This window comes from Capricornis sumatraensis, chromosome 7, assembly GCF_032405125.1.
Source record: "Capricornis sumatraensis isolate serow.1 chromosome 7, serow.2, whole genome shotgun sequence".
Taxonomy (NCBI): domain Eukaryota; kingdom Metazoa; phylum Chordata; class Mammalia; order Artiodactyla; family Bovidae; genus Capricornis; species Capricornis sumatraensis.
Genome location: NC_091075.1, coordinates 9,397,355 through 9,422,582, shown reverse-complemented (window position 1 = coordinate 9,422,582; position 25,228 = coordinate 9,397,355). Strand labels below are relative to the sequence as shown.

Sequence of the window (25,228 nt, the reverse complement as noted above, 5' to 3'; positions counted from 1 at the left end):
CTATATAGTGTTAGGAACCTCCGTCCATAGTTCTTCACGCTGTATCAGATCTGATCCCTTAAATGTCTTTGTCACTTCCATTGTATAATCATACTGGGTTTGATTTGGGTCATATCTGAATGCCCTAGTGGTTTTCCCTACTTTCTCTAAGTCTGAATTTTGCAATAAGGAATTCAAGATCTGAGCCACAGTCAGCTCCCTGTCTTGTTTTTGCTGACTGTATAGAGCTTTTCCCTTTGGCTTCAAAGACTATATCAGTCTGATTTCAGTCTTGACCATCTGGTGATGTCCATGTGTAGAGTCATCTCTTGTGTTGTTGGAAGATGACGTTTGCTATGACCAGTGCGTTCTCTTGGCAAAACTGTTTGCCTTTGCCCTGCTCATTTTGTACTCCAAGACCAAACTTGCCTGTTACTCCAGGTTATCTCTTGACTTCCTGCTTTTGCATTCTGTCTTATAGTTGTCTTACAGTTTTTCAAGCACAGTTTTTATTTCCTTAGGTAGTTTATTCCCAGGAATTTTATTTTTGATTATAAGTGGGATTAGTTCCTTAGTTTCTTTTTGTTTGTTGCTAGTATATAGAAATGCAACAGATTTCTCTGTATTAATTTTGTACCCTTTACTGGATTAATTGAGCTCTAGTAGTTTTTTGGTGGCATTTTTAGGATTTTCTTTATATAGTATGATACCTGCAAGTAGTGTTAATTTTTTTTTTTTTTTTACTGCTTCTTTTCCAGTTTAGATTTCTTTTATTTCTTGTTTGATTGCTGTAGCTATGACTTCCAGGAGTGTTGAATGAAAGTGGTGAGAGTGGGCCTCATTGTCTTGTTTCTGATCTTAGAGGAAATGCTTTCAGTTTTCATAGTTGAGTATGATGTTAGCTGTGGGTTGTCATGTATGACCTTTATTATGTTGAGGTATGTTCCCTTTGCCCACTTTCTGAATATTTTTTATCATAAGTAGATGCTGAATTTTGTAAAAAGATTTTTGTGTATCTTTTTAGATAATCATGTGTTCTTTATCACTTTGTTCATGTGGTGTATCATATTAATTTTGTGGATATTGAAAACTTTTTGTATCCTTGGATTAAATCCCACTTGATCATGGTATATGACCCTTTTATTATTGTATTTGGTTTGCTGGTTTTTGTTTTTTTTTTTTTTTGAGGACTGTTTCATATATGTTCATCAGTGATAGTGGCCTGATTTTTTTTTTTTTTAATATTTTTGTCTGGTTTTGGTATCAGGATGATACTGGCATCATAGAATGAGTTCATAAGCATTCCTTCCGTTGAGTTTTTTTTGAATAGTTTTAGAAGGGTAGGTGTTAACTCATCTAAATGTTTGATAGAATTCACCTGAGAAGTCATCTGGTCGTATACTATCCTTTGTTACTTTTTTTTTTTTTTATTAGTGATTCATTTCACTACTGGTAATTCATGTTTTCTATTTCTTCATGTTTATACTTGGGAGACTATTGTTTTAGGGATTTGTTCATTTTTGCTAGGTGATCCATTGTATTGGCATGTATTTCTAGTAATCTCTTATGATCCTTTGCATTTCTGTGGTGTTGGTTGCAACTTCTCCTTTCCGTTTCCAATTTTATTGATTTGGGCCATCTCCTGATAAGTCCAAGAAAGATTTATTGATTTTTTTTTCTACCTTTACTTAGCTCAGGTCTGGGTCACAGGGTGATTGACTGCAGAACCTAGGGGGGCCCCGTGGCTAATGCTGGCTCATTAGTGGGTGGAGTCTATCCAAGAGACCCCAGGCTGTTGCCCATCCACTCGTGGGTACAAAGGTCCTGGCTAGTGCTGACCTACTGGCAGATAGAACAGGTCCTGAAGTCTGATTGCAGGGCCCAGGTGTCCCAGAGCTAGGCTGGATTGTGGGTGATCACGCTGGTTCCTGTCATGGTTGAGTGTAGGGTCGTGGGGGGTCCTGAAGTTTGTGTAGCTTGTTAGTGGGTGGTCAGCTATCAGAGCTGCAGTTTTCTTTTGGCTGATGTCTGCTTCTTGGTGGGGGGCAGGGGGCGGGGGTCGCTGAGTCCTAGGGTCTCTGGCTTGAAAGCCCTGGTGGGTGGGGCTGGTCCTAGGCCATCTAGTGGGCAGCGTTGTGCCCTGAAGGTCTTCAGTCAGCCTGTCTCCTGGTGGTGAGGCTGTCAGCTACTGGGCTTGAGGCATCCCAGCCTGACAAGTACAGGATGTTTGGTGGGAGCAGGGCTAGTCCTGAAACTGAAACTAGAGGGAGGGTTCCACAGTGGTGCCCACCAGCATAGTGTCCGCCTGGCAGAACAGGCCCTCCCAGAATGACTGCCCGTGTCTTCGTCCTCAAGGTGGGGAAGCTGCATTGCCTCCTGCCTCTCTGGGAGACTCTTGTAAGTCTGGCCGAAGTTCCTACCAAATTCCTGCTTCTACCCCAGGGTCCCGGAGCACGTGAGAGCCTGTGTGTGCCCTTTCAGAGTGGAGTCTGTGTTCCTCAGCCCTCGGGGACTCCTGAAAGGAAGCCCTGCTGGCCTTCACAGTCAGATACTCCGGGAGCTCCTGTTCCTAGTGTGGGGCCCCTGACCCCAGGAGCCCAGTGTGGGACGCAGACCTCTGACTCCTGTAGGAGAAGCTCTGCGGCCAGCGTTCTCCCATTTGTAGGCTGCCCACCCAGAGTTACGAGACTTGACTGTATCTTGACTTCATCCCTCCTACCCATCTCCTTGTGGTTCCTCTTTATCTTTAGCTGTATATCCTTTCTGGTAGATTCTGGTCTTTTTCATCAGTAGTAGTTCTGCAGATAGCTGTGATTTTGTGGTGCCTGTAAAGAAGTGAGCTCAGGGTATTTCTCCTCTGCCCTCTTGGCTGATTTATTAGACTATCTTCAAGTGAATTAAGGGATGTGGGCTGGGTTTCTGTTTCATGTAGAGCACTGTGCCTAGAACTGAAACTCACCTAACTGTGGTCTCACCTCAGAGTGGAGTGGGATGTTTGCTGTACTTACTTGATGAACTATCCTTGTTAAAAAAAAAATAAAGTAGCTCGGGATCATATATGCATTCATCCTCCTATAGGTTCATGTTGACAGACCTCCTACATTCTCTTTTAAATAACTGTTTCATTTTTTTTTTCCCCCCTAAGATGCAGCTTCATGTACATTTATTTTTTGGACACAAGTTCAGAATCTTACATTTCTTATTAAAACTATTCCAAATTGATCTGAAACATTATGCGATTGGCTGACTTGTGGGAAGATTTTAATCCTGTCAGTATATTTGTTATTTTTCTCGATTTCATGATATCTACAAATTTTAAAGCATACCTTGTTAGGCTTCTTGTTGTTATTCAGTTGCTAAGTCATGACCAAATCTTTGTGACCCCATGTACTGCAGCACGCCAGGCTTCCCTGTCCTTCACTGTCTCCCACAGTTTGCTCAGACTCATGACCATAGAGTCGATAATGGTCGATAATCCAACCATCTCATCTTCTGCCACCCCCTTCTCCTCCTGCCCTCCATCTTTCCCATCATCAGGGTACTCTTTGCATCAGGTGGACAAAGTATTGGAGCTTCAGCTTCAGCATCCATCCTTCCAATGAATATTCAGGGTTGATTTCCTTTAGGATCGATTGATTTGATCTCTTTGCAGTCCAAGGGACTGTCTAGAGGCTTCTCCAACACCACAGTTTGAAAGCATCAGTTCTTCGGTGCTCAGCCTTGTTTCTGGTCTGGCTCTCACATCCATACATGACTACTAGAAAAGCCATGGCTTTGACTTATATGAACCTTTCTCGCCAAAATGATGTCTGTTTTTTAATACACTTGTCTACTTTTGTCATAGCTTTCTTTCCAAGGAACAAGTGTCTTTTAAATTTCATGGCTGCAGTCAGACTGCCTACAGTTAATTTTGAAGCCCAAGAAGATAAAGTCTGTTACTGTTTCCATTTTTTTCCCCATCTACCTGCTATGAAGTGATGAGACTGTATGCCATGATCTTAGTGCTTTGAAAGTTGAGTTTTAAGCCAGATTTTTCACTCTCCTCTTTCACCTTCGTCAAAAGGATCTTTACTTTCTTTTTGCTTTCTGCCATTAGGGTGGTATTATCTACATATCTCAGCTTGTTGATACTTCTCTCGGCAGTCTTGATTCCAGCTTGTGATTCATCCAGCCTGGCATTTCACATGATGTACAAACCAGGAAATGGTGAAGGACAGGGAGGCCAGGTGTGCTGCAGTCCATGGGATCCCAAAGAGTCAGACATGACTGGGCGACTGAACAACTCTGTATAGAAGTTAAATAAACAGGGTGACAGTATACAGCCTTGACATACTCTTCCCAGTTTTGAACCAGTCTGTTGTTCCATGTTCAGTTCTAACTTTTGCTTCTTGACCTTCATACAGGTTTCTCAGGAGATAAGTAAGGTGGTCTGGTGTTCCCATCTCTTTTAAGAATTTTCTACAGTTCATTGTGATCCACAGAGTCAAAGGCTTTAGTGTAATGAATGAAGCAGAAATAGATGTTTTTCTGGAACTCCCTTGCTTTCTCCGTGATCCAACGAATGTTGGCATCTTGATCTCTGGTTCCCCTGCTTCTTTGAAACCCAGCTTGTATTATATACATGGAGTTCTTGGTTCACATGCTGCTGAGGGATTTTGAGCATAACTTCACTAGCATGTGAAATGAGTACAACTCTGGTAGTTTGAGCATTGTTTGGCATTGCCTTTCTTTGGGATTGGAATGAAAACTGACCTTTTCCAGTCCTGTGGCCACTGCTGAGTTTTCCAAATTTGCTGACATATTGAGTTCAGCACTTTAACAACATCATCTCCTAGGATTTTAAATAGCTCAACTGGAATTCCATCACCTCCACTAGCTTTGTTCATACTAATGATTCCTAAGGCCCACTTGACTTCACACTCTCAGATGTCTGGCTCTAGGGAGTGACATGTAATCACAGATGAAATCCTTAGCCATTTCAAGCTTGTTTCTTCATCTGTGAATGGGGCTGATAATAAGATTATGGTTACTGTGAGGAATAAATGTGGAGCTGTTCACAGAGCAGCCAGTGCAGTTCTTGGGACATTGTATGTATTCAGTGTACTTTAGCTCTTATTAATTACTCACATCACTGACATCAGAGTTGAGCAGGAGAGAGGACAGATACTTGTGTCACACCACTCAAAGCTACTCTCCTAGGTTTATGTATATTCATTAATAGTGGTCCTGTTTTTATTTATTTTGCTCACCAAGACACATTGGAGAACTTTTAAATTGCCTTTCTTGAGTATACTGTCTGACATTGCTTTATTTATTTACCTAATTCTTCCCAACTCACCCCCAAAACTTAGTTTTTTAGTGATCTATCCATCCAACTTTTTCCAACACACTTTAACTACCACTCTTATTTCTTTTAAAACCTCAAAATACCTAAATAATGAATTCTACCTGGTAGTTAAGAGCATATGAAGTGATTTATTGATACTGGTTAAGATCCATTATATACAGGTAGAAACCATCAAAATTGTACAGGGAACCATGAAGAATATTGATAAAGACTGTTTTACAGACAAAATAACAACTGGAAAATAGTCTTAACATACACAACATGTAATTATGAAAAAAACGTAGAACACAAATTGTTCCACAAAATAGATTCCAAGGTTAGTTAAAAGTCTGCTATGCAAACCTTAAGTTGAGAAATGTTCAATGGGGTTATATTGTTTTAAAAAAATTAAGTATAATGTAAAAATTAGGTTTTTTTATCCCTTACTGTAAATGGGAGAGGAACCGAGACAACTTTTTACCCCAAATCTATACATTTTGAAAAATAATTTATATGTCTAGCACAAAGAAAGAAAATTGAGAATGTTTACAGTTCTGTAAACTATGCCTTTCATGAAATGCAAACTGCATCATTTTTTTTTTAATTGTGCAATCAGAAATAGACTGTTCCCTTTAAGGTACAATTGTACCTCAATTGGCTTTATACCTGAGCACCAAAGCTGAAGTTCTAAAATGCCGTCTTGGAAAGCTATTCTGAAAATGAGCAAGAAATCAAAACTAGACTGTTACTATCCAGAGAATTAGGCACCAAGAAGGAGAGTGTCTCCTTAGAAATGCAGTATTAACAATAGAGAAGTTTCTGTTAATTAAGCAGCTGACAGATCTCCTTGTGAACACAACAAAGGAAATCCACGTAGGATGATCCTCCATAAAGTCCTTTGTCTTCTACCAGGAACTGTCGGAAAACCATTTCTGGCTGTTCTCGCTGCTTTACTATCGTCAGCTAGGAAGAAAACAACAAGGCAGCTGGTTATAAACATTTCCTGAATGTGGCTCAATTCTGTATGCTTCAGTTTCACCAGAATTGCATGTCTGTTGTCTATGAGGCCTTGGAGGAGGACAGGAAAATGCCTGTTACCCAGAGTAGAGAGAGGCGGTGCAAAGCCACAAAAATCAAGACATGTAAGTGGGAACAATGAAACAAAAGCAGAATGTTACGGAAATGGCTTCACAATGGCAGTGACTCGCTGAACCTTAAAGGACAGGGTAGGATTTCCTTAAGGATATGGGAGTATGGTGTTAGGGAGCATTCTACTGGGGAACCACGTGCCAAATACACAGTCCTGGATGGCAGGTAAATTAGCACACACTTCTAGAAGTCCATGGGAGATGACACGTTTGGGTTTTTGTAGAAAATGTGAATCAACAAAGGTGATGAAGAACAACTGGCTGTGGTGCATAGCGTTCACTAGGGGGATGAGGGAAATGAGACAGGAAGCAGCTGCAAGCATCTAAGGTGGGAGACAGTCAAGACCTGAATGAGGCAGTGTAGCTGCAAAGAAGACAGATGGAAAAGATAATGTTCTTAAACTACTGAAATTAATCTTAAAAAATAATTTTACACCGATTACATGTGGAAATGGTAATATTTTAGATAAGTTAAAACCTTATCAAAATTGTTTTTCATTTTAATTGTGGCTGCTACAAAGTATAGAATTAATGTGCAGCTTGCATTATTGGACAGTGCTGCTCTAGAGGGAGAGACCCATGGGGAGGAAGCCCAGAAAAAGGTAGTTTGTCATGAATATTCTCACCTCTTCTGTTGACCCACTTACTCACTTGTATTTCAAGAAGTTAAAGCAAACGATCAGAATGGTCAGAATTTGATATCTGTTGAGCTGTGTGTGTGGTTAATGGAGACAGATGTGCAAAATATTGTTTCCATCTACCACCTGTACAATTAAGAACCAGGGCATCATCTCTCACTTCCTTTTGCCTGGTGAAACCACCCAAAGTGCCTGCAGCTACCAGCTTCACACCCACTATGGCAAGGAAGGCATGTTCCATATCGGCTGGGTGCAGCTACCGTTTCGAGGTGGCTAATTCCACGTGGATATGGACACATGTGACGTCTTGGCTGGTCCGTGCCAGGCCCTGACACTGGAACAGCAGTGTGCAGAGTCATATTCCATCTGATGAGGGGAAAGACACTAGCCCCTCCCATGGGAACATCGCCAAGGAGTTGAAAGTGTGCATCCTGGTGAGCCTGAAACCAAGGCAGTTTTCTTGAAAAGAGAAATTTACACAAGTAAATTGTCTTCTCCACCTTTCCCCAGGTGCCACTAGGACTCTGCCATTGTCTGCTATGGGCAACACCAATGTGGGTCTGGCCTCAGTGAGACAGCTCAGGCTGAGACTGGGCAGAATAAAAACACCATGGAAGGAAGGATTTGAGGCCCTAATTTCCTTAGAATTTAATTTTTCTATGGAAATTAATGGAAGTTCATATTGCTCATCTGGGGGGTACTGCCATTCATTTATTTAGTTTTTGGTTTAAATGTAGTGGTCACTGTAAAACCTTCTCTGATGTGTTCATCTGGCCATGATCTGAAGTAGGAAACAGAAGAGGGGATGAATGTCAACCTTGGAAGAAACTCATCTTTAAGGTAAAGGAATTAATATCCTGCTATCGCATTTGAGTCTCTACAAAGCTGGATCACCCAGCACTTGGTGGAAAGTCTCAGGGAACTGCATTTATAGAAGTGGTGGACATGGTGTCTTGACATGCTGGTGGTCTTCTCATGGATACACCACCCACATCAGAGGAGAAAGTATATTGGGAGGGACTGGGAATCTGTGTGTTATTCCCCTCAGTGTTTCCATAGGGAGGGATGCAGCTCGGTGGGGTGGGGTGGGGTGGGGTGGGGAGGGAGAGGACTATAAAATGGTCACTGCTGGTCTCCCCGCCACGTTCCTGTGTGCCCTCTCCGTGGAAGGACTGGTTAATCCAACTGGTCTAAATGGGATATTCTCTGGGCCATGTTACCAGTGCTTAGAGAATTACTGTACTTCAAAATGCATTTTCTTCTCTCACATTGCCTATTTCACAGGGCACAGATAAATGACGGCAGTGATCAGGATGGCCCAAAAGGAGTATGCTGAATGAGAGGAGAGCGCCATGGGTATAACTTAGGAGAGCATCAACTTGTCTTAAGGGGCAGATGAATGAAGAGAAGCCAAAGGAAAAAGGTCAATGAGAAAGAATCAGGAGAGTATGATGTCTTGAAAGCGGACAGAAGAGAAACATTGAGGAAAGTAGCAGTATTCAGTCCTGTAAAGGGGTTGAGAAGAAAATGTCTTTAGCAGTTTGGCAGTTCCAAGAAAACGAGCTGGGAAGGAAATTACAAGCAGTTATTAACATTTCAGGAAGCATGGTGGGAAAATGCCTGCTATGTTTCTAGTGTTCAGTACACATTTGTGGGATAAAAAGGAAAAGGAAGCAGCATCTTGGAGAAGCAGCAGCTTCAAAGAAGGAAGATGTGACAACAGCTTGTAAACTGGAAAGGAGCCAGTGGGGAGGGAGTATTCTAGGAAGCACAAGAGGAAGAAGAGACACTTTGGAGCCTGGAGAACCATGAGCAGGGCAGGGCTAGAATTTCAGGAAAGCATTTGATTTAGGTAATCTGGGAATACACTGGGATAGAGATCTTTTCTAATTCTCTCACAAATGTAAGACTGTGCTGACAGTGAGCTCTAAGAGGGCCGATTCTCTGAAAAACTAACTAGCATAATCGAGAAGGCAGCAATGCCTTCTGGTTTGATTTTGCTATTCTTGACCCTTTTCTCCTCCTAGTCAATCTGGACTCTTTCAAAGATATAAAGACTCTTTAAATGTGTCTTCATTTCCTTTGTGTGATCCATTTTCAAAGGTTGGAGAAGAAGATGTAAAACCAAGCGCATGGACTGAACAGCCAGGACAGGCCTGTGTCTGTTGTGACCTAGCTGTGCGCCCTGACCAGGTGAGCACACTCCTTTTCACGTCTGCTAAGCAGCAATGGCAGCTGAGAGGCTGAGGGGGACCAGGCATCTCCTGGCTTCCTTCAGCTCTCACATTTCTGGATTTTAATGATTTTCAAATTCTTTGAAACCCTGAAAATATCAAGGATTTTTCAAACAGAGATACATTTGCAAGTAGCACATAAAAAAAATCATTTAAGCTAAAATTAGTATTAATATTATATAATTTCTTATATTTTATTTACATATCATATTTGGTGACTATTCCAGATATTTTAATAACCACAGCTGACATGACCTTGATAAGCAGGTCATGAAGCAGGTGAGAGAAAGCAGAGGAGAGGAAAGGATTTTCATTTTTCCTGAAAGAAGGGGTTACTGAGCACAGGGGTGATCGCCATGTTTAGTCTGGCTCCTTCTCTGCAATTTGGGGCCAGTTGTGGAGATGCAGCCACTAGGACAAAGGTGGCTCATCCTTGCTGTGCATTCTGAACACTAGTTCCGGTCAATCTGTGTGTCATAAGACCCTAAGATTTCATCACACGTCTCCAGGGTGTTCAGAGTGTCGTGTGAAGAACATGTTTAGTTTGAGCCTTCTCTGCCATCTCTAGGTCCTGCCCTAAAACTGAACCCAAGTAGTGATGTAAAAACAGTTCTGGAAAGGTTTTGTTTACCCAGATGTCCTAGAGATTATAAAGCTCTTTATTCAACTTTCCTAAGTTCTACTAAAGTTGATGTTTGCATGCATGAGTATCTATCATGGTAAAGAACATTGATATAAACTGATAATATTTATGTTTCGGGGGAACAATAGCCCCACAATACCCTGGTTCTTGTAGAGGCCTGCCTGCAGCTGAGTGTCCTGCACCTCTGCAGGAAGTAGTACAGTAATAGGCCACCATCATCTGTACATTCCAGGCAATTCTACTATTGAGCTTGAAAAGGAAAACAGGGGTGAGTACTTGGCACTTAGCAACAAGGCATAATTTTCCTGATGTAACAGACATTTTACATCTTTTTACTCACACTCAAAAAAAGCTTGGAAGGACTAGTATAACAAAATTTTTCAGAGATAATAAAAGCTGTAAAAGTCAAATTTAACAAATGCTTTTAGGAAAAGTCATTTCAAAGACTTAATAATATCAATTGTTTCTAAGTTAATACTAAGATAACCCATAGTTAATGCATGGTGATAGTTATTTTTGTATGTGTGTGGTTGACAGGTAAGTAGGTATACTCAGAGACTGTGAGTTTTCTGTGAGAAATCATGTTATAAAAATATAGGACACGAATTTTAAAGTCTGTAAGGAAATCAAACATTTGAAGAAAGAAGAAAATCTTTCTTACCTTCATTGAATATGGCCGCTTTTGTTGGATAATACCCATTATCATTCTGAGTGTTTGTGAGTATGGATTTCCCACCTCAGGCAATAATGTCTAAATTTAAGGAAAATAAAGTTTAAGTTTCAGTACAAGTTATAACATTTAGACAGAAGCAGAATGAGATTATTAGAATGTTAAAGTTAAAAAATATCCTTCCATGCTGTTGGCTTAGTTCATCTACCTAAAAACCAAAAATGTGAAATAAAAATGCATTAAAAATGATTCATACTCATCAGCATAATTTGACACAAACAGTATATGACTTTTGCAAAGAATGTCAAGTCACCATGATTTTAATTCCTTTGCAAGATGGATATTACAAGGCTGTTATGAGAGAAGGATATACCTCATTCCTTCAGTGGATCAGCAGCAGAACCCTGAGGCATTATCCCACGTGGAAAATGCCATCCAAATACCACTGTCCCAACATTCAAACCACCAAATGCTGACTTCTCAGAGGGAATGTGGCTTCTTAGATTTCCCTGAAATCTGGGTAATGGTATATAAAAGACAGCACCCACTGCATGTGGCCCCCAGGGGACATGAGAGATCTGGACTTAGATTTCTTTCATTAAGACAGTAAATGTTAATGCTTACTTCTAAGCAAGGAGATACCAAGAGCTAAGACAACATCTGTGAGTTAGCCACTGGAAAAGTGAACTGGAACATTTTACCAAAAAGTCACACATCTCAGGAAAAGATCATAGCCAATATTTTTCACAGGAGTTGTTAAAAAAAAAATGGCAAGAAATTAATTATTTATATTCACAATCCACACCCTCTATGTATTCTCTATGTGGTCTCTTTAAGACTATTTTTAAATTTTCATTTAAAAAACAAACATAAAATAAGTATAGTTTATGTATATATCTCAAAGTGCCAACTGCCTCTAAAAAGAAAGCAATATTTGTTTTTTTGTCTTACTTCTTGAAGAAGGTTGAGAAGAAATATGGAGACATAAGCACAAACCTAGCAATCTGTTGCTTTGTGGTGGACAGACTTTGGCTACTTCATATGTATATTCAACAAATATGCATTAACATTTATTTCATATGTGAAATTTAATGTTTAATCTATGACATAAGAGGAGGCTTCCTTAAATTTTATATAAACTTTCTTCACACTTATAGTTCTTTGCCCAATGAATTTTAATTTTTAAGAAATTGCATTTCTAATCATTCTTAATTTCAACCACATGCAAACATCTTACTATTTCTAAATATTCATCTTAAAACTAACCTCTTAATGGATACCTTTAACTTCTTTAAAAATATATTTTTACATTCATATACATATGCAGCTCTCTAAACTGACCACATATCTATTTAACCTGAGATTTTAATCCAGACTCCTTCTCCAGATCCTATGTGTCTACCTTCATACTAGAAATTAAAGCCTTAAGCCATGTGCCAAAACGTGAGTGAGGACTCGGGGAACAAATTCTCTGCTGCATTCTGCATCTGAATTCATAGGGAATCCAGTCAAGCAGAGGAAGACAACCATCACAGCAGTGGGGCTCACACGATGGTCTGCAAATAAGGTATGCAGTCAGTGTGATTCTCGGAGTATACTAGGAAAACCAACAATTATAGTTTAAGAAGAACACCATTTGTGTTCATTCCACATCAAATCTAAGGGTGCATAATTTCAGAAGGGTGCATAATTTGTTTTTGTGGGATGGTCATATCTGTAGCTAAACATGTCTGACAGATTCTACATCCTGGTGAATATGTAGTTCAGCACCAGGGATGAGCCAAGAGCCTAAGACCAAACTCACTTCCCACCTCTGCCACTTACTACTGAAAGAACTTGTCTCTACACCTCACTGGAGATGTCTAGAAAATGTTGATACTAGTATCTGTCTCAGATTTGTTACAAGAGTTAAATGAAATAGTGTGTTTAAAGTATTTGGAGCACAGTGATTAACAAATAGGAAATGCTCTGGTAGTGTTGGCAGTCTCTATTAAAGCATTAATTTGGTTGTTGGATAACACTTTATACAAACAACTTTATGCTAGCTAATTGTTATTCATTAAAACATGAAATTCTCTTATATAGAACTACAGACCTTATTGTTTTGTCTATAATACATGGTTGCACATGAACAAAAAGCATTTAAGAATTTATTACTGCAAAACAAAGAAAAAAATATACCTACCATATCTGTGTTGACATGTGCAAGAGATGGCACGTTAAAGATTCCTTGAATCAGTTCTGGTGGGCTGCTTACTCCCAACCATAAGAACATGTTTAGACCATTGGCCAAGAGGAAGATTCCTTCTTCTGAAAGACGGGTCTCAGAGCAGCGAATAGCAGCAGGTAACGTGGTGCTCTTGACATCCAAGGTGTGCTGCAAGGCAGAGGCGAGAGTCAGAAGGCCCTCCTGCTCCCTCCTTCCTCTCCTACCATTTCCCCCTCCTCCCTCTCAGCTCACATCAGTGAGTCCTTGCTCTGCACCAGGCATTCTAGTCATTAGACAGTAATCCCCACCTTGTATAGCTAACCATGTTTTGGAGGGAAGAAAGGACAGCAGATAATCTAAGTATATAGAAATTTAGACGGTGTTAAGTGCTGTGAAGGAAATCCAACCAGTCCATTCTAAAGGAGATTGGCCCTGGATGTTCTTTGGAAGGAATGATGCTAAAGCTGAAACTCCAGTACTTTGGCCACCTCATGCAAAGAGCTGACTCATTGGAAAAGAGACTGATGCTGGAAGGGATTGGGGGCAGGAGGAGAAGGGGACGACCAAGGATGAGATGGCTGGATGGCATCACCGACTCAATGGATGTGAGTCTGAGAGAACTCTGGGAGTTGGTGATGGTCAGGGAGGCCTGGCGTGCTGCGATTCATGGGGTCGCAAAGAGTTAGACACGACTGAGCGACCGAACTAACTAAGTGCTGTGAAGCAAGGCAATGGGATAGAGCACACTGGTGGTGGTAGTTTTAAACAGGGGAGTCCAGGAGGTTTGTTAAGAAGGTAACATCTGAGCCAGGGGCCGTGGGCATTCCAGATGGGGGGGGCATCAGGTGCAGAGGGCCTGAGGCGCAGGACTGTCTCGGACGTTCAGGGCTCGGCGAGGAGCCCAATGTGGCTGGAGTACAGAGAGAGAGATAATATGAGACAGACAGAAAGCAGGGCGGGGCCCAGGCGGGAAGCAGGTCGGCTTCTCCTGAAGTGGGAAATCCTGAGGTGTTCTGAGGGGCGGAGGGCCATGAACTGACATTTATTTGAACAGCGTTACTCTAACTTCCAGGCCAAAAAGTGACTGGGGGGCCACAGGTGCCAGCAAGCAGGCTTGTTAGGAGAGGCGACTCTGCTGGAGTCTGGGTGGTGACAGTGGGCGTGGAAAGAGTGCTGCCGGATGAGATGTGGTGGGTGAGGAAGAAGAGAGTCAAAGGGTGAGCGTGGGCCTTTCTGGTCCTGAGGAACCGGAAGGAGAGAGGGTGACAGACGCATGGGGTGAAGACTGCAGGAGACGAGGCTCAGTGCGCTCAGGGGTGGTGCCCATCACAGCCCACGGAGACGGGCTCCAGCGCCAGCGCTGCAGAGCTCAGGGCGGCGTCGGCACAGACTGTGGCTGCCGGCCTGACGCAGGTCAGACCCCCGCAGGGCTGTGTGCTCAGACAGAAGGGTCCCGGGGCCTGAGCCGTGGGGGCCCGCACGGGGAAAGCAGGGTAAACCAGCAAAGGCGGCAGCGGGAGAGGCTGGGGAAGCGGAAGGGCAACCCGGGAAGCAGGTGAAGAGGGCGCTCTAGAGGGAGAGGCTGTCAGAGGACTGCGAGCAGCCCACGCGGCAAGTCGGTCTTAGTGAGACCGTCATGTCCGTGTTCCCCAGGGCCCTAGCTTCTCTGGCAGAGTCCAGTTTTATCCGAAAATCAATTATTTGAACGTACGTTCACTCTTCCTAATTGCACTATCACTGAGAGCCTGGGCGTGTGTTTTGATCCAGGAGTCAGAAACCAGCCCTGGGCTGTCCCCGCTATGATCCCGCAGTTATAACCTGCTAGGTCTGGCGGGGGGTGGGGGGCGGGGGGAAGCCGAGGAAGAGAGCACGTCAGGGCTATCTTCAGCAAAGAAGCAGAGTACATCACCAGGTAAATTCCCTGAGGGCGTCTGCACAGGGTCATCAGAACCATTCTGATTAAACGTGGAGACTCTCAGACAATTAATACACTGTCTAAAAAATATGTGTGTTTATCAAAGTCCACACAGATATAGCAGTTGCCTTTCATGCCATAAAGTAGATTTCAACTGAAGCTGGCCTTCCTGACTGTTCAGTCTGCCTAATCCGTCAAAGAGGACCCGTCTGGGAATGAAGGCAGAGACGCAGTCACCCGACAGTTCCGTGAGCTGGAGTGCCCCGCCCCGAGCCCGTCTCCGGCCTGAGCTGCATGTGACACCGAAGTTTCTGGTTAAGAACAAAGGATGATTCTCTCCTGGACGTCTCCAGGAAATGCGCCACCACAGCGCACTTCCTACTTACTATGGGCAGAAGCTGTGGGTAAAAGAAGAGCTGCGAGTCGGCCACGCCCATGGTCATGACCAGCTGCCTCTGGTAGGCCCGCTCGTCCGTGGAGATCTCGGGTCTGCCGAGCAGCACGCAGTTCTTCAACAGGCAGTTCATGTACACTGGCAGGACTTTCATGGAATCCGGCAAAATCAGCTGGAAGAGAGAGACACTGGTTTCAGATGCTTGCTCTTTGCGGAGAATCAAGACCCACTGCACTTTACCTGTAAAAGAGAAACAAGATTTGCTCTCTGAGGATGCAGAGAGCATCCGGTAACCCACATGCAGCACCTAGAGCAGGGAAAGCAGCACGGGGCAGGTATTCAGAGAGCGGCAGGTGGCTGTCACGCTCTGCAGGGCCCTGGAGGCTTGGCACAGTGTTCCTCAGCACAGCTCTCCGCGGGTCATGTGGTCCCAGCCATGACTCTTACCAGCTATATGCCTCACAAAAACTCCTCATCCTCTCTTTTCCTCCATTTTCTCTTCTAAAATAATAGCACCTCTACTTCACGATCCTGGGGGGGTTAGGAGAATTAAATTGTTTCTGATGTGTGCAGTACTTAAAGTAATACCCAGCACACAGTGTCATATACATGTTTATTAAATGAAATGTATAAGTTATTTCCTAATCTGTATTACCAGCTTCTTTCTACCTCTTGAGTTCAAGAACAGCATTTCCAGCTACCCCTGAGATCTCTCTTCCTCTGTGCTCTTCCTGCAGCTTAAACTCACAGTCACAGACTCATCAGACACTGAAGGAGGACTGTGTCACAGATTCTATCAAAGCATCAAGGCCTCTGCAGAGGAACGAGCCACAGTCCACATGCAAGACGTCTAATGTGCACTGGGGATGATATACATACAGACAGATAAACCATAATAAGGAAAATTCAAGTTACAATACCACTCAATATATATAGAAATTAAAACAGGAAATGTTTTGTGAATTTATTAGGTATGTCACTAAATGATAACAGGAAAAAAACTCCTACAATTCCACAAACATGTTTTTCCTCTTATGTTTCCTGTTTTAGATACTAGAGCTACTAGATGAACCCTGATTTCATTTTTTCTTTACCTTCAACTAGAACACATATTCTCTCCATTCCTTTATAATCCACCATTATAATCTTTAAAATCCACCTGTACCTTCTTCCTCTCCACCCTCTCTTTGGCTTACGTGAGCTCATTCTGACTTCATTCTAACTGCCTCCAAGTACATACCATAATATGATGCTCCAAATAGTAACACAATTCTAGAAACATGAGTAAAAAAATTACAAATAATTTGCCTGTGTGTTTAACCTTACCAACACAGTTTTACAAATATGGCTAAGAATCAAGAGAGACTGGCATTTCTTCCATTTATAGTAGGTCAATGAACAACAAAATATCCCAAAGAAGAGCATATACAGGAGATAGATAATCTGCAAATATAAATACCTGGTCTATAAACTCATGATTTCTTTTTAGCTTTCTATCTTAATGATGAAAAAAATATGCACTTAACAGAATACACACTGAAAAGAAAATTTCCCTTAGGGCTCTGTTATTAATAGGATTTATTCCTCAAATCCCTTTATCATTGCTTCTCATGATCTTCTGAGTAAGGAATATGTAAGACAGAACTTTCTAACTGGTTAAGGAAAATATATTTTAGAACAATTCTACTTTGCAGTTTGTTTTTCCTCTCAACTTTTATCTCTTTTGAAAAAAACCAAAGACAGATAAATGCATGTTTCCTCATATGACAAAATGCTCAGAATTTCTTCTCTAGCATAAATTTTTTTTAAATTGAGAAATACTGTTTAACATTATATTAGTTTCAGGTATATAACATAACAATTGATACCTGTATATATTGTGAAATGATCACAATTCTAGTTAACATCATCACCATACAAAGTTACAGAATTTTCCTGTGATAAGAACTTTTTAATATTTACTCCTGGCAACTTTCAAACATGCATTAACTAGAGCAGCTATGCTGTACATCATATCTCCATTACTTACTTATTTTATAACTGGAAGTTTGTACCTTTTGAGCCCCTTCGCCCATTTTGCCCACCCTCCACACCTCCCGGCAGCCACCGGGAAGAAGCAGTCTCTTCTCAGTATCTGAGCTAGGTTTTTGTCTTTTAGATTCCCCATATAAGTGAGACCATATGGTGTTTATCTTTCTTTGACTTACTTCACTTATTTAGCATGAAGTATTTTTATTTGACAGCATTTGGTACTGGAATATGTTTTCAGCCAAGGAAAATTAGGATTAAAAAAAAAATTACAAGCCAAGGATACAGGACACAAACCATGGTCACTGGAGCCAAGTGGTCCCAGGGCTACTTCTGGGCTAATCACCAGTTATGGATTAAAAATGTTCTTAGATCCCCATAGAGAAGCATGTACGTACAGTTTTTAAATATTATCTTGCAATTCACTGGCTGTTTCTCATTAATCAGGTCATATTAAGACAGTTTAGAAATTTGTTGCCCTAAATACCACAAAAAGTTGAGCGTGGCCCATGATGACTCTTTCAGGACTAAAAAGTCTGATTAGAGGACACTACAGAGGGCAGGAGGAGCAGAACAGAGAATGAAAGTAAGAAGGAAATTCTGTGATGAAGAAAACTGAGTTAGAGTGAAAGAAAACAGTCACTCAATGTTTTTGAGGTAGGGAAGAAAATGTGGTAACAGTTCAGTACTTAAAACCTTTCCTTGCCTCCCTGATCCTCTCCATAAATAGTGAAATTACTCTCGGGAAGAAAAGGTGTGAGTGAGGAGGGAGTGCAAATTCATATGAGTCCAGTTTGACTGAATTTGGAGAATTCTCTGCTTTGGGTTTTGAAGTAACAGATGTGGTAATGGGAAAAAAAAAAAAAAAATTACTTTCCAGTTAAGGTGATGCAACTTACCTCCTCAAGTCAGTGTACTCCCATATGATGTAATATATTTAAGTTTGGGACAGTGAGTTGTTATATTTAATAAAAAAAGGAAGCTACATTGCTTATGTAAGGTTAAAAAATTGTTTTAATGTTGTTTTAAATTATATGTCTTAACCCAGCATCTATCCTATGACTTGTAGAATGGGTGCCTCCTTAAATTTTGCACCTTAAGCTCCTCTTTTGCATCAACCCTGTGCTGGCCCTGGCAATTCAGTAAAAGCGTATCTCCTGAGGTCCAGTACATATAATGCAAGTACACAGCTCCTTAACAGTCTTGCTTGGACCAAGGGAACTTTGGGCTCTGTGGTACTGAATAAAACAGTAGAATTCCTTTACAAATTTCCCCATGGAAATAATTTCTTACAAGTGAACTATGGAAAGACCACCAAATTTGAAGTTACATTCTCTGAGAAAAACCTCAAGTCTAGCCATTCTGTTAAATAATGGTGTATTTTTAATATATCATTGTTACTAACAGTATTATCATCTCTACATTTTCCCTACTCCCTGATGGATAACGGTACAACTGAAATGTGCTAATGGAGAAAGAAAAATCTCCAGAAGAACAGGAATAATCTTTATCTACTTTTTTCAGAAACAGACTGGCATCAGAATGCTGTCACTCCAGAAATAAACTGTGCAAACAGATCTAGTAGTAAAGGCAAAGCTTATAACTTTAAACCAGAAAGAACCGACCAGTTTTATTTCTTCCCTTAAGCAGGCAACAGATTTGTTTTTAACATAAGGTTGTTTTGAATCCAATTGTTGTAGCAAATAAACTTCCTTAGAGCTCGCTAACTGTACCTGTTCTTCTTCAGCAAGTCCTCCTGACGTGTGAGACACTCCAGACACAGAGCAATGTTTCCAGAGCTCCGAAACAGTGAGACTGGGGGGGTACAGTGGTCCTGGCTGGCCTGTACCCAGGAGCTCCTGGGGGGCTCTATGTAGGATGCTCTGAAACGGGACTGATGCTGAGTTTACTGAAGAGGCAAATCCTCTGACTAACAAAGAGAGCTCACTCACACAGATCTAAGAGTTGCTTCTGTGATTATCAGCAGGAGATGAAAGAATGGGTGGCTACTTTAATCCCTCTGGACAACAAAGGAATTTCTGTAAAAAGTCCAAACTAATAAAGTCTTTTAGTTTCCTGCATTACCCAGATTATGAATTTGGCCCCCAGATGTGTCTCTACTATTGTTGCTGCTGAAGGGTGGCTTTAGGTGGGGTTTCAGGTGTCACTGTGGACAAGAATTAACCAGAAAGTCTCCCACCTGTTGCTGTCTTCTTTGATTCTGTGTTCAGATGTTCCATACACAGCTATGAAAAATGGCATCTAGCTATGATGGGAAAGATTATGAAAAAGAGAACAGATGCAAAAATAAATGTGGGCCTGAGGTTCTGCCTTTTTTTTTTTTTGTCTTTTGTTTTCATGAGTCAGATTTATTTAAAAGATCTAAAATTTCAAGTTATTAGCCAGTTTTTTTCAAAACTCTTCATACCTATTATTAATTTTTTTTGTTTTTTGGCTGTGATCATGGGGGTCTTAGTTCCACAATCAGGGATCAAACCTGTGCCCCCTGCAGTGAAAGCACGGAGTCCTAACCACTGGACTGCCAGGAAATTCCCTATTATTAACTATTAAATACAAAGAACTTTAGAATTTATAAATTTTGTGTTTATAAAATATAGATAAGTCATTTCTGCCATTAGCTCGCGTCAACTTTGATTGTTAATATACCCAAAAAGTATTTAAGCTTCCCCATTTCACAATGTAATATTCATCATCTATATGCAAAAGAAAACCTGATTTATACTGACATTTCTTACATACAATATTCTTTTGTTTTACATAATGTAGTGACTGTCAGCACAATATACACACATATTTTGAGGTTCAAGCATGTTGCAAGGCCACTAAGTTTTTTCAGTGTTGGCTGTAAAAATACCATGGACTTCCCTGGTAGCTCAGCTGATAAAGAATCCACCTGCAATGCAGGAGAGACCTGGGTTCAGTTCCTGGGTTGGAAGCATCCCCTGGAAAAGGGAACGGCTGCCTACTCTGGGATTTTTGCCTGGAGAATCCCATGGACAGAGAAGCCTGGCGGGCTACAGTCCATGGGGCTGCAGAGTCTGACATACCTGAGCGACTTTCACACATAAAAATACTGCGGTCCCCCAGTGGCACCCCCAGTGTTCTCGGTTGCAGTTCACCAGGCAACATCTCAGTACCCAGACGATAGCAGCCCTCAGCAGCAGAGGCCACGTGGGCAGGGCCCTGAAGACAGCGGGCGGCTTACCTGGCTGGCTGCAGAGGGGCTGGCACAGCTCTTCCGGTAGCAGGCCAACATGTGGGCAGTCTGGTTAACCAGAATTTCCCGAATGACCTTCAAGGGTTGGTGTAGAACGGCTTTAAAAGCTGTTTGCACAAAACAATGAAAAGGGCATAAAAGGTTTAGCTCAGAAATGGATCCCTCCAAATATAATCAAAGAACAAATTGCTATTATCTTCAGACCACTCAGCCAGGAATAACAGCATTTTAAAATGTTAAAGTCATTGGGTAAGGTTCTCCTCTTGACTAAGTATGATGGTTTAGCCAGTGGAAAACAGCAGCCTACCTATAACAAAAGGTGGGAAATCGGTCTAGATTCATCCTCAGAAGATTAGACACAGGACTCTACTCACAGAGAAAAGCAAGACCAGTTCACCATCTCTGATGTTCTGAACTCCTGTGGGCTGGACTGCTCTTCCAAAGCTCAGTGTAGAATTTCAGCTGGGGTTTGGGGCAAGGAGGGGAGGAGCAGCCAGGAAACTCCACCTTGGGCCCCTACCACTTCCTAATTATCTCAGTAAGGCTAATCCAGTTCAGTCTCCTGTGAGGGACCCTATTCTTCCATTATCTCCATGTGCCACAGGGCACACTCACACACCATCATGAGTCTCAGGATCACCTTCCTCAATTTCAACTCTGTTGCCCTGGGAAGGACTCAGTGTCCCCTTATTTGTCTAGACTTAGAAATGCTGAGTCTTATTCTTCACCCTCTGCTTGTATCAATTCTGAGTTTACCCACCAGAAAGCTACACCATCCCAAGACCTGTTAGCTACTAACTTGGTTTAACCCACAAGGCTGCTTGAACCACTAGGCAAGGTGCTCTGCACCCCAGGATCGGCAGAGAGTTACCTGACTTGGCGAAAAAGTTGATGAGGGCATCTGTCTCGCAGCTCTTATACAGATCTGCCAACTGGGAGCTGCAGTTCAAGCCCAGGTTGTGAATCCGAAGTCGTCTCTGACCGCTGACGGTTGTGTAGAGCACGGCGCACTGCAGAGGCAACGTGTTTCCTGGTTAGCACGTCCACTCAAGCTAGCCTGGTCTTACCTACATGCACAGTACAGCATGCACAGCTCCAAGACCTCTAAACCCTCCAACAGGCCTTTCCTGTTAGTGCTAAGGACTAAACGACACATAAGGGAGAATGATGGCCAGTGATACACGGGGTGTCCATGCAGCATTTAGCTGGTTTAAACTTAGGTTTTAATGGGGCTGTTCACATGCAAATACCTGTTTGCATTTCCACAACGAGGCTACACTTCCTAGCTTAGATTTTATTGCCAGGGATTCAGGTCCAGAAATAATACCTTCACATTATCATAGTCCTACTCCAGGCTCACTTCACCCAAAAAGAAACAGCTAGCTCTGGTGACAGGTTTTATACTAATAATAAACGTATACATTTTGGTAATGCGAACAAGTAACCATTTCCCCATTTCTGTGACTTTAAAGAACACATCAGTTACTAGAGTTCTTCCTCAATTTGATGTCAACCTTTCCCTTCTTTGAGAGTGAGACTGTTGTCTGAAAACTGACCATTAGAATTTCTCCTGTTTTATGTCAAAGTCTCCAAGGCTTCTAGTTAATCTTACTTGCTACAAAGCCATGTTCTGTGGACACTTGCTTCTGATATGATGACCTGTCTCAGCACAGTGTCCGATGCATGGCAGCGGTGCAGCAAACCCGAAGGGCTGGGGACCGATGCCTGTCGTCTGACCTCAAGTCTGTGGGGTCTCATGCAAAGACTCCATAGACATCATTAGTTCAGAGAAACAGCACAGGAATCAGGGTATGCAGAATAAACCACAGAGCGCTCCAATCTAGTGGCTTCCACCTTCGGAGAAACGGAGCTGGACTTCCTTATGGAGAGACTGCCACAGCTGATGGTCTTGGGAGTCTCCCCAGTGATCACTGTCAGTAACAAACGAAGCAAAAGATAGGAGTCCGTTCTGAGTCACCTGAATCAAGGCTCCAGTGTCTTCACTGAGCTTGTCATCGTGCTTGAACTCCACAGTCACGGCCTTGTCACAGTCGATGGCTGCCATCTCTATGTCAGTGGTGTTGTTCATATAAATGCCGCCAAAGAAGTCGGTGGCTCTGAAACCTGAGGAAAAACAAAGGTTGTTTCTCCTTATTTTACTGTCATTTTCTTTCTTGGCCTGTTGTTAGTTTCAAGAGGAAGCAATCACACATCAGAGACCTGAAAACCAGTATAAACGAAAAGTACCTGTGCTGGTACGAACCCGCATAATAGCATCAAATCCTATTTTCTTCTCAATATCATTTCTGAGGTCATTCAAAAACTGTTGGCTGTCCAAGTGCATCTAAAAAATAAAGTACGATCATGTCCACCAGGTGGCAGTAAAATACTGAAAACAATTTTTTTTTAATCTTGATTAAAACTTAGTTTATCCAGAAATCTTAAGGTTCTGAAAGCCCTTTCAATGTTATTTCATTTGTAATCTTTGATCTTCTCAAATCCCTTAGCTAGTTTACAATATAAGTATGTAGCTATGCAATTAAAAATAATTACATCCATCAAAATAAAGATGATGAACATTTGTCACATTTGTTGGGGGAACACTCGTTCCCTCTCCATGTTTCCATGTGGAGGTACACACATCAGAGGCGCCTCCTCACCCCTTCTCAGGTGAGGGCAGGTGAGGTCTGAGTTTGGGACAAGAAGCTGGGTGGGCAGAGCTCAGCCTCTTCTGCAGCCTCTGGGTAGGGCAGTGGGGCGGTGGGGGCGGGCAGCCTGCAGGAGGCACGCATCGACTGGCCCTCAATATTGGAGCTTGCAAGGGCCAGGGGTCCACAGGAGACGCTTCTGTCTGCGCCCACCCTGTGCCTGGTGGTGTCTGTCTCACAGAGGGGAAAGGGATACCCCACAGACCTGGGTCCCTTCCAGTGCTGACATTCTGATCACCTCTTGACTCAGTTCAGGCTTGGAAGAGGGGGTATAATGAACTGACCCCTTCAAACCATAACAATTTAAAACAAAACGTGGTCACTTTAAAAAAGCAATCTTAAATATACTGAATATAAAGTTTTATATAACATATAAACATTTTATAGAAAGTATTATTTCCCTCCAACAAGGAAGCTTACATTGATATTCAAACCTGAGGCTGAATTGAGCTCAGTCTGTTGCCATACCTTAGGAAGCAGGAAAGCACGTTTTTTTTTCCTTAATTTTTTTAAAAAATTTCTTTTTGATTGAAGGATAATTGCTTTACAGTATTGTGCTGGTTTCTACCGCACAGCAACGTGAATCAGCCGTAAGTATGCTTATATCCCCTCGTCCTAAGCCTGCATCCCACCCCGCCTAGGTCGTCTCCTCGCCTAGGTCGTCGTAGAGCCCCGGGCTGGGCTCCCTGGCCGCACCGCACGTCCCCGCTGGCTAGTGTCTGACACACGGTCGCGTGTGTATGCCAGTGCTACCTTCCCATTTCGTCCCGCCCTCTCCTTCGCAGGAAAGCGATTCTTCACCACCGGTCCATCCTTTTCCATCGGCTCCAGAGTTCACATTTGTCGGTTGCCCACAAGGGGGCGCAGCTCTCTCAAGTTCCGAGAGGCAGGAGGAAACCCAGGGGAACAGACAGCGGACATTTACCTGGAAGCTGTTGTACTTGTAGAGCGTACCCCCCGTGAGCTGAGGCACGAGCCCCAGGGAGGCCACGTCCACGTACTGACTGGGGAAGAGGAAGAGGGTCACGCAGCAGCCGTGAGCCACGCAGTCTTTGGCCAGAGAGTCGTAGACGTTGGTCTGAGGCTGGAAAAGTATCTGAAGAAAAGGGGGGACAGAGGGGGAATGAAACCCACGGAACATTTCTGTTGTTAGTTTCTACTGCGTTCTCCAGGCTGAGGAAGCAAGCCGTGGTGTTCCCCAGGGCAGCGGCTGTGCGTCCGGCGCCCCGTGTGCCAGGCGTGTGCCAGGCGTGTGCCACATGACGTGCACGCATGTGCGTGGTGTCATCTGACCCCCTGATGACTCCAGGGACGCTGACGCCGCTGCCCTCCCTGCACAGGCCGAGACGAGGCGACCTGTCTGCGGTCGCGTGGCCCCGGCTGGACGCCCGCCTCACGGCTCACCCTGGCCCCTGACTGGGTCGCAGGGCAACACCTCAGAGGGTTTGAGCGAAGCGTATTCTGAGCCCCGGGCACCTCAGGACTGCCGTCCTAGGGGGCTGTCCATCACTTTCACCCTCTACCTGACCTTTCTGCATTTTCCCCCATTTCTCCCATCCCCGTAACAGTCTTACCAACCAGTGTCTTACATGGGTTATACATGAAAAAGCTTGAGATTTTATCTTAATGTAGGTCAGATATCACTTTCCCTAGGAACATATAGTTTCCTCAATTATTTACAATTCACAATCTTCCTTACAATGTACAGTACCCTGGATTTATACATGTAACTTTGCCCCCTTTCCTACACAAATCACACATGGCCTCTCTTTCTATTCCCTTGTAAGAACTGACATGACATTTCAAAGGGCAGCTGTTTACAAATACCTTTTCTTTGTCTGTATTAATCATTTTTTTGTCATCTCTGTTTTTGAGTTTCCCTGGTGCTTCTGCAGTTGGCAAAGAGGAATGGAAGATGAACAGCTTCCCAGGACAGTCTGCTGCCTTTAAAAAAAGAAAGAAAGAAAAAAGACTTCGGTGGGAAAGTTTTATTGTAAGGGACTCAGAAAAATAAAAGTCCTTTCTATGAGCCGAGCACTGTATACATCTCATTAATCCTCACAATAACCTTGTGCCTTATATAGACTGGGAAACGGGC

The 25,228-nt window shown here is 42.7% G+C and overlaps 1 protein-coding gene across 2 annotated transcripts in view; it reads right to left on the bottom strand.

Annotated features, from left to right (window-relative positions):
• Positions 1–5,458: 5,458 nt before the first annotated feature.
• The window catches only part of SEC24D (SEC24 homolog D, COPII coat complex component), a 109,277-nt gene continuing 89,507 nt past the window's right edge, over positions 5,459–25,228 (bottom strand). For both annotated transcript variants that reach the window (XM_068975063.1, XM_068975062.1), the window contains exons 13-22: positions 24,958–25,074; positions 24,056–24,226; positions 22,670–22,766; positions 22,401–22,546; positions 21,294–21,432; positions 20,411–20,529; positions 15,149–15,328; positions 12,824–13,015; positions 10,630–10,719; positions 5,459–6,268 (exon numbers count right to left, since the gene is read on the bottom strand). In XM_068975063.1, coding sequence (XP_068831164.1) covers positions 6,128–6,268; positions 10,630–10,719; positions 12,824–13,015; positions 15,149–15,328; positions 20,411–20,529; positions 21,294–21,432; positions 22,401–22,546; positions 22,670–22,766; positions 24,056–24,226; positions 24,958–25,074 — 1,392 coding nt within the window. In that variant the 3' untranslated portion in view covers positions 5,459–6,127. The remainder of the gene's footprint in view (positions 6,269–10,629; positions 10,720–12,823; positions 13,016–15,148; positions 15,329–20,410; positions 20,530–21,293; positions 21,433–22,400; positions 22,547–22,669; positions 22,767–24,055; positions 24,227–24,957; positions 25,075–25,228) is intronic.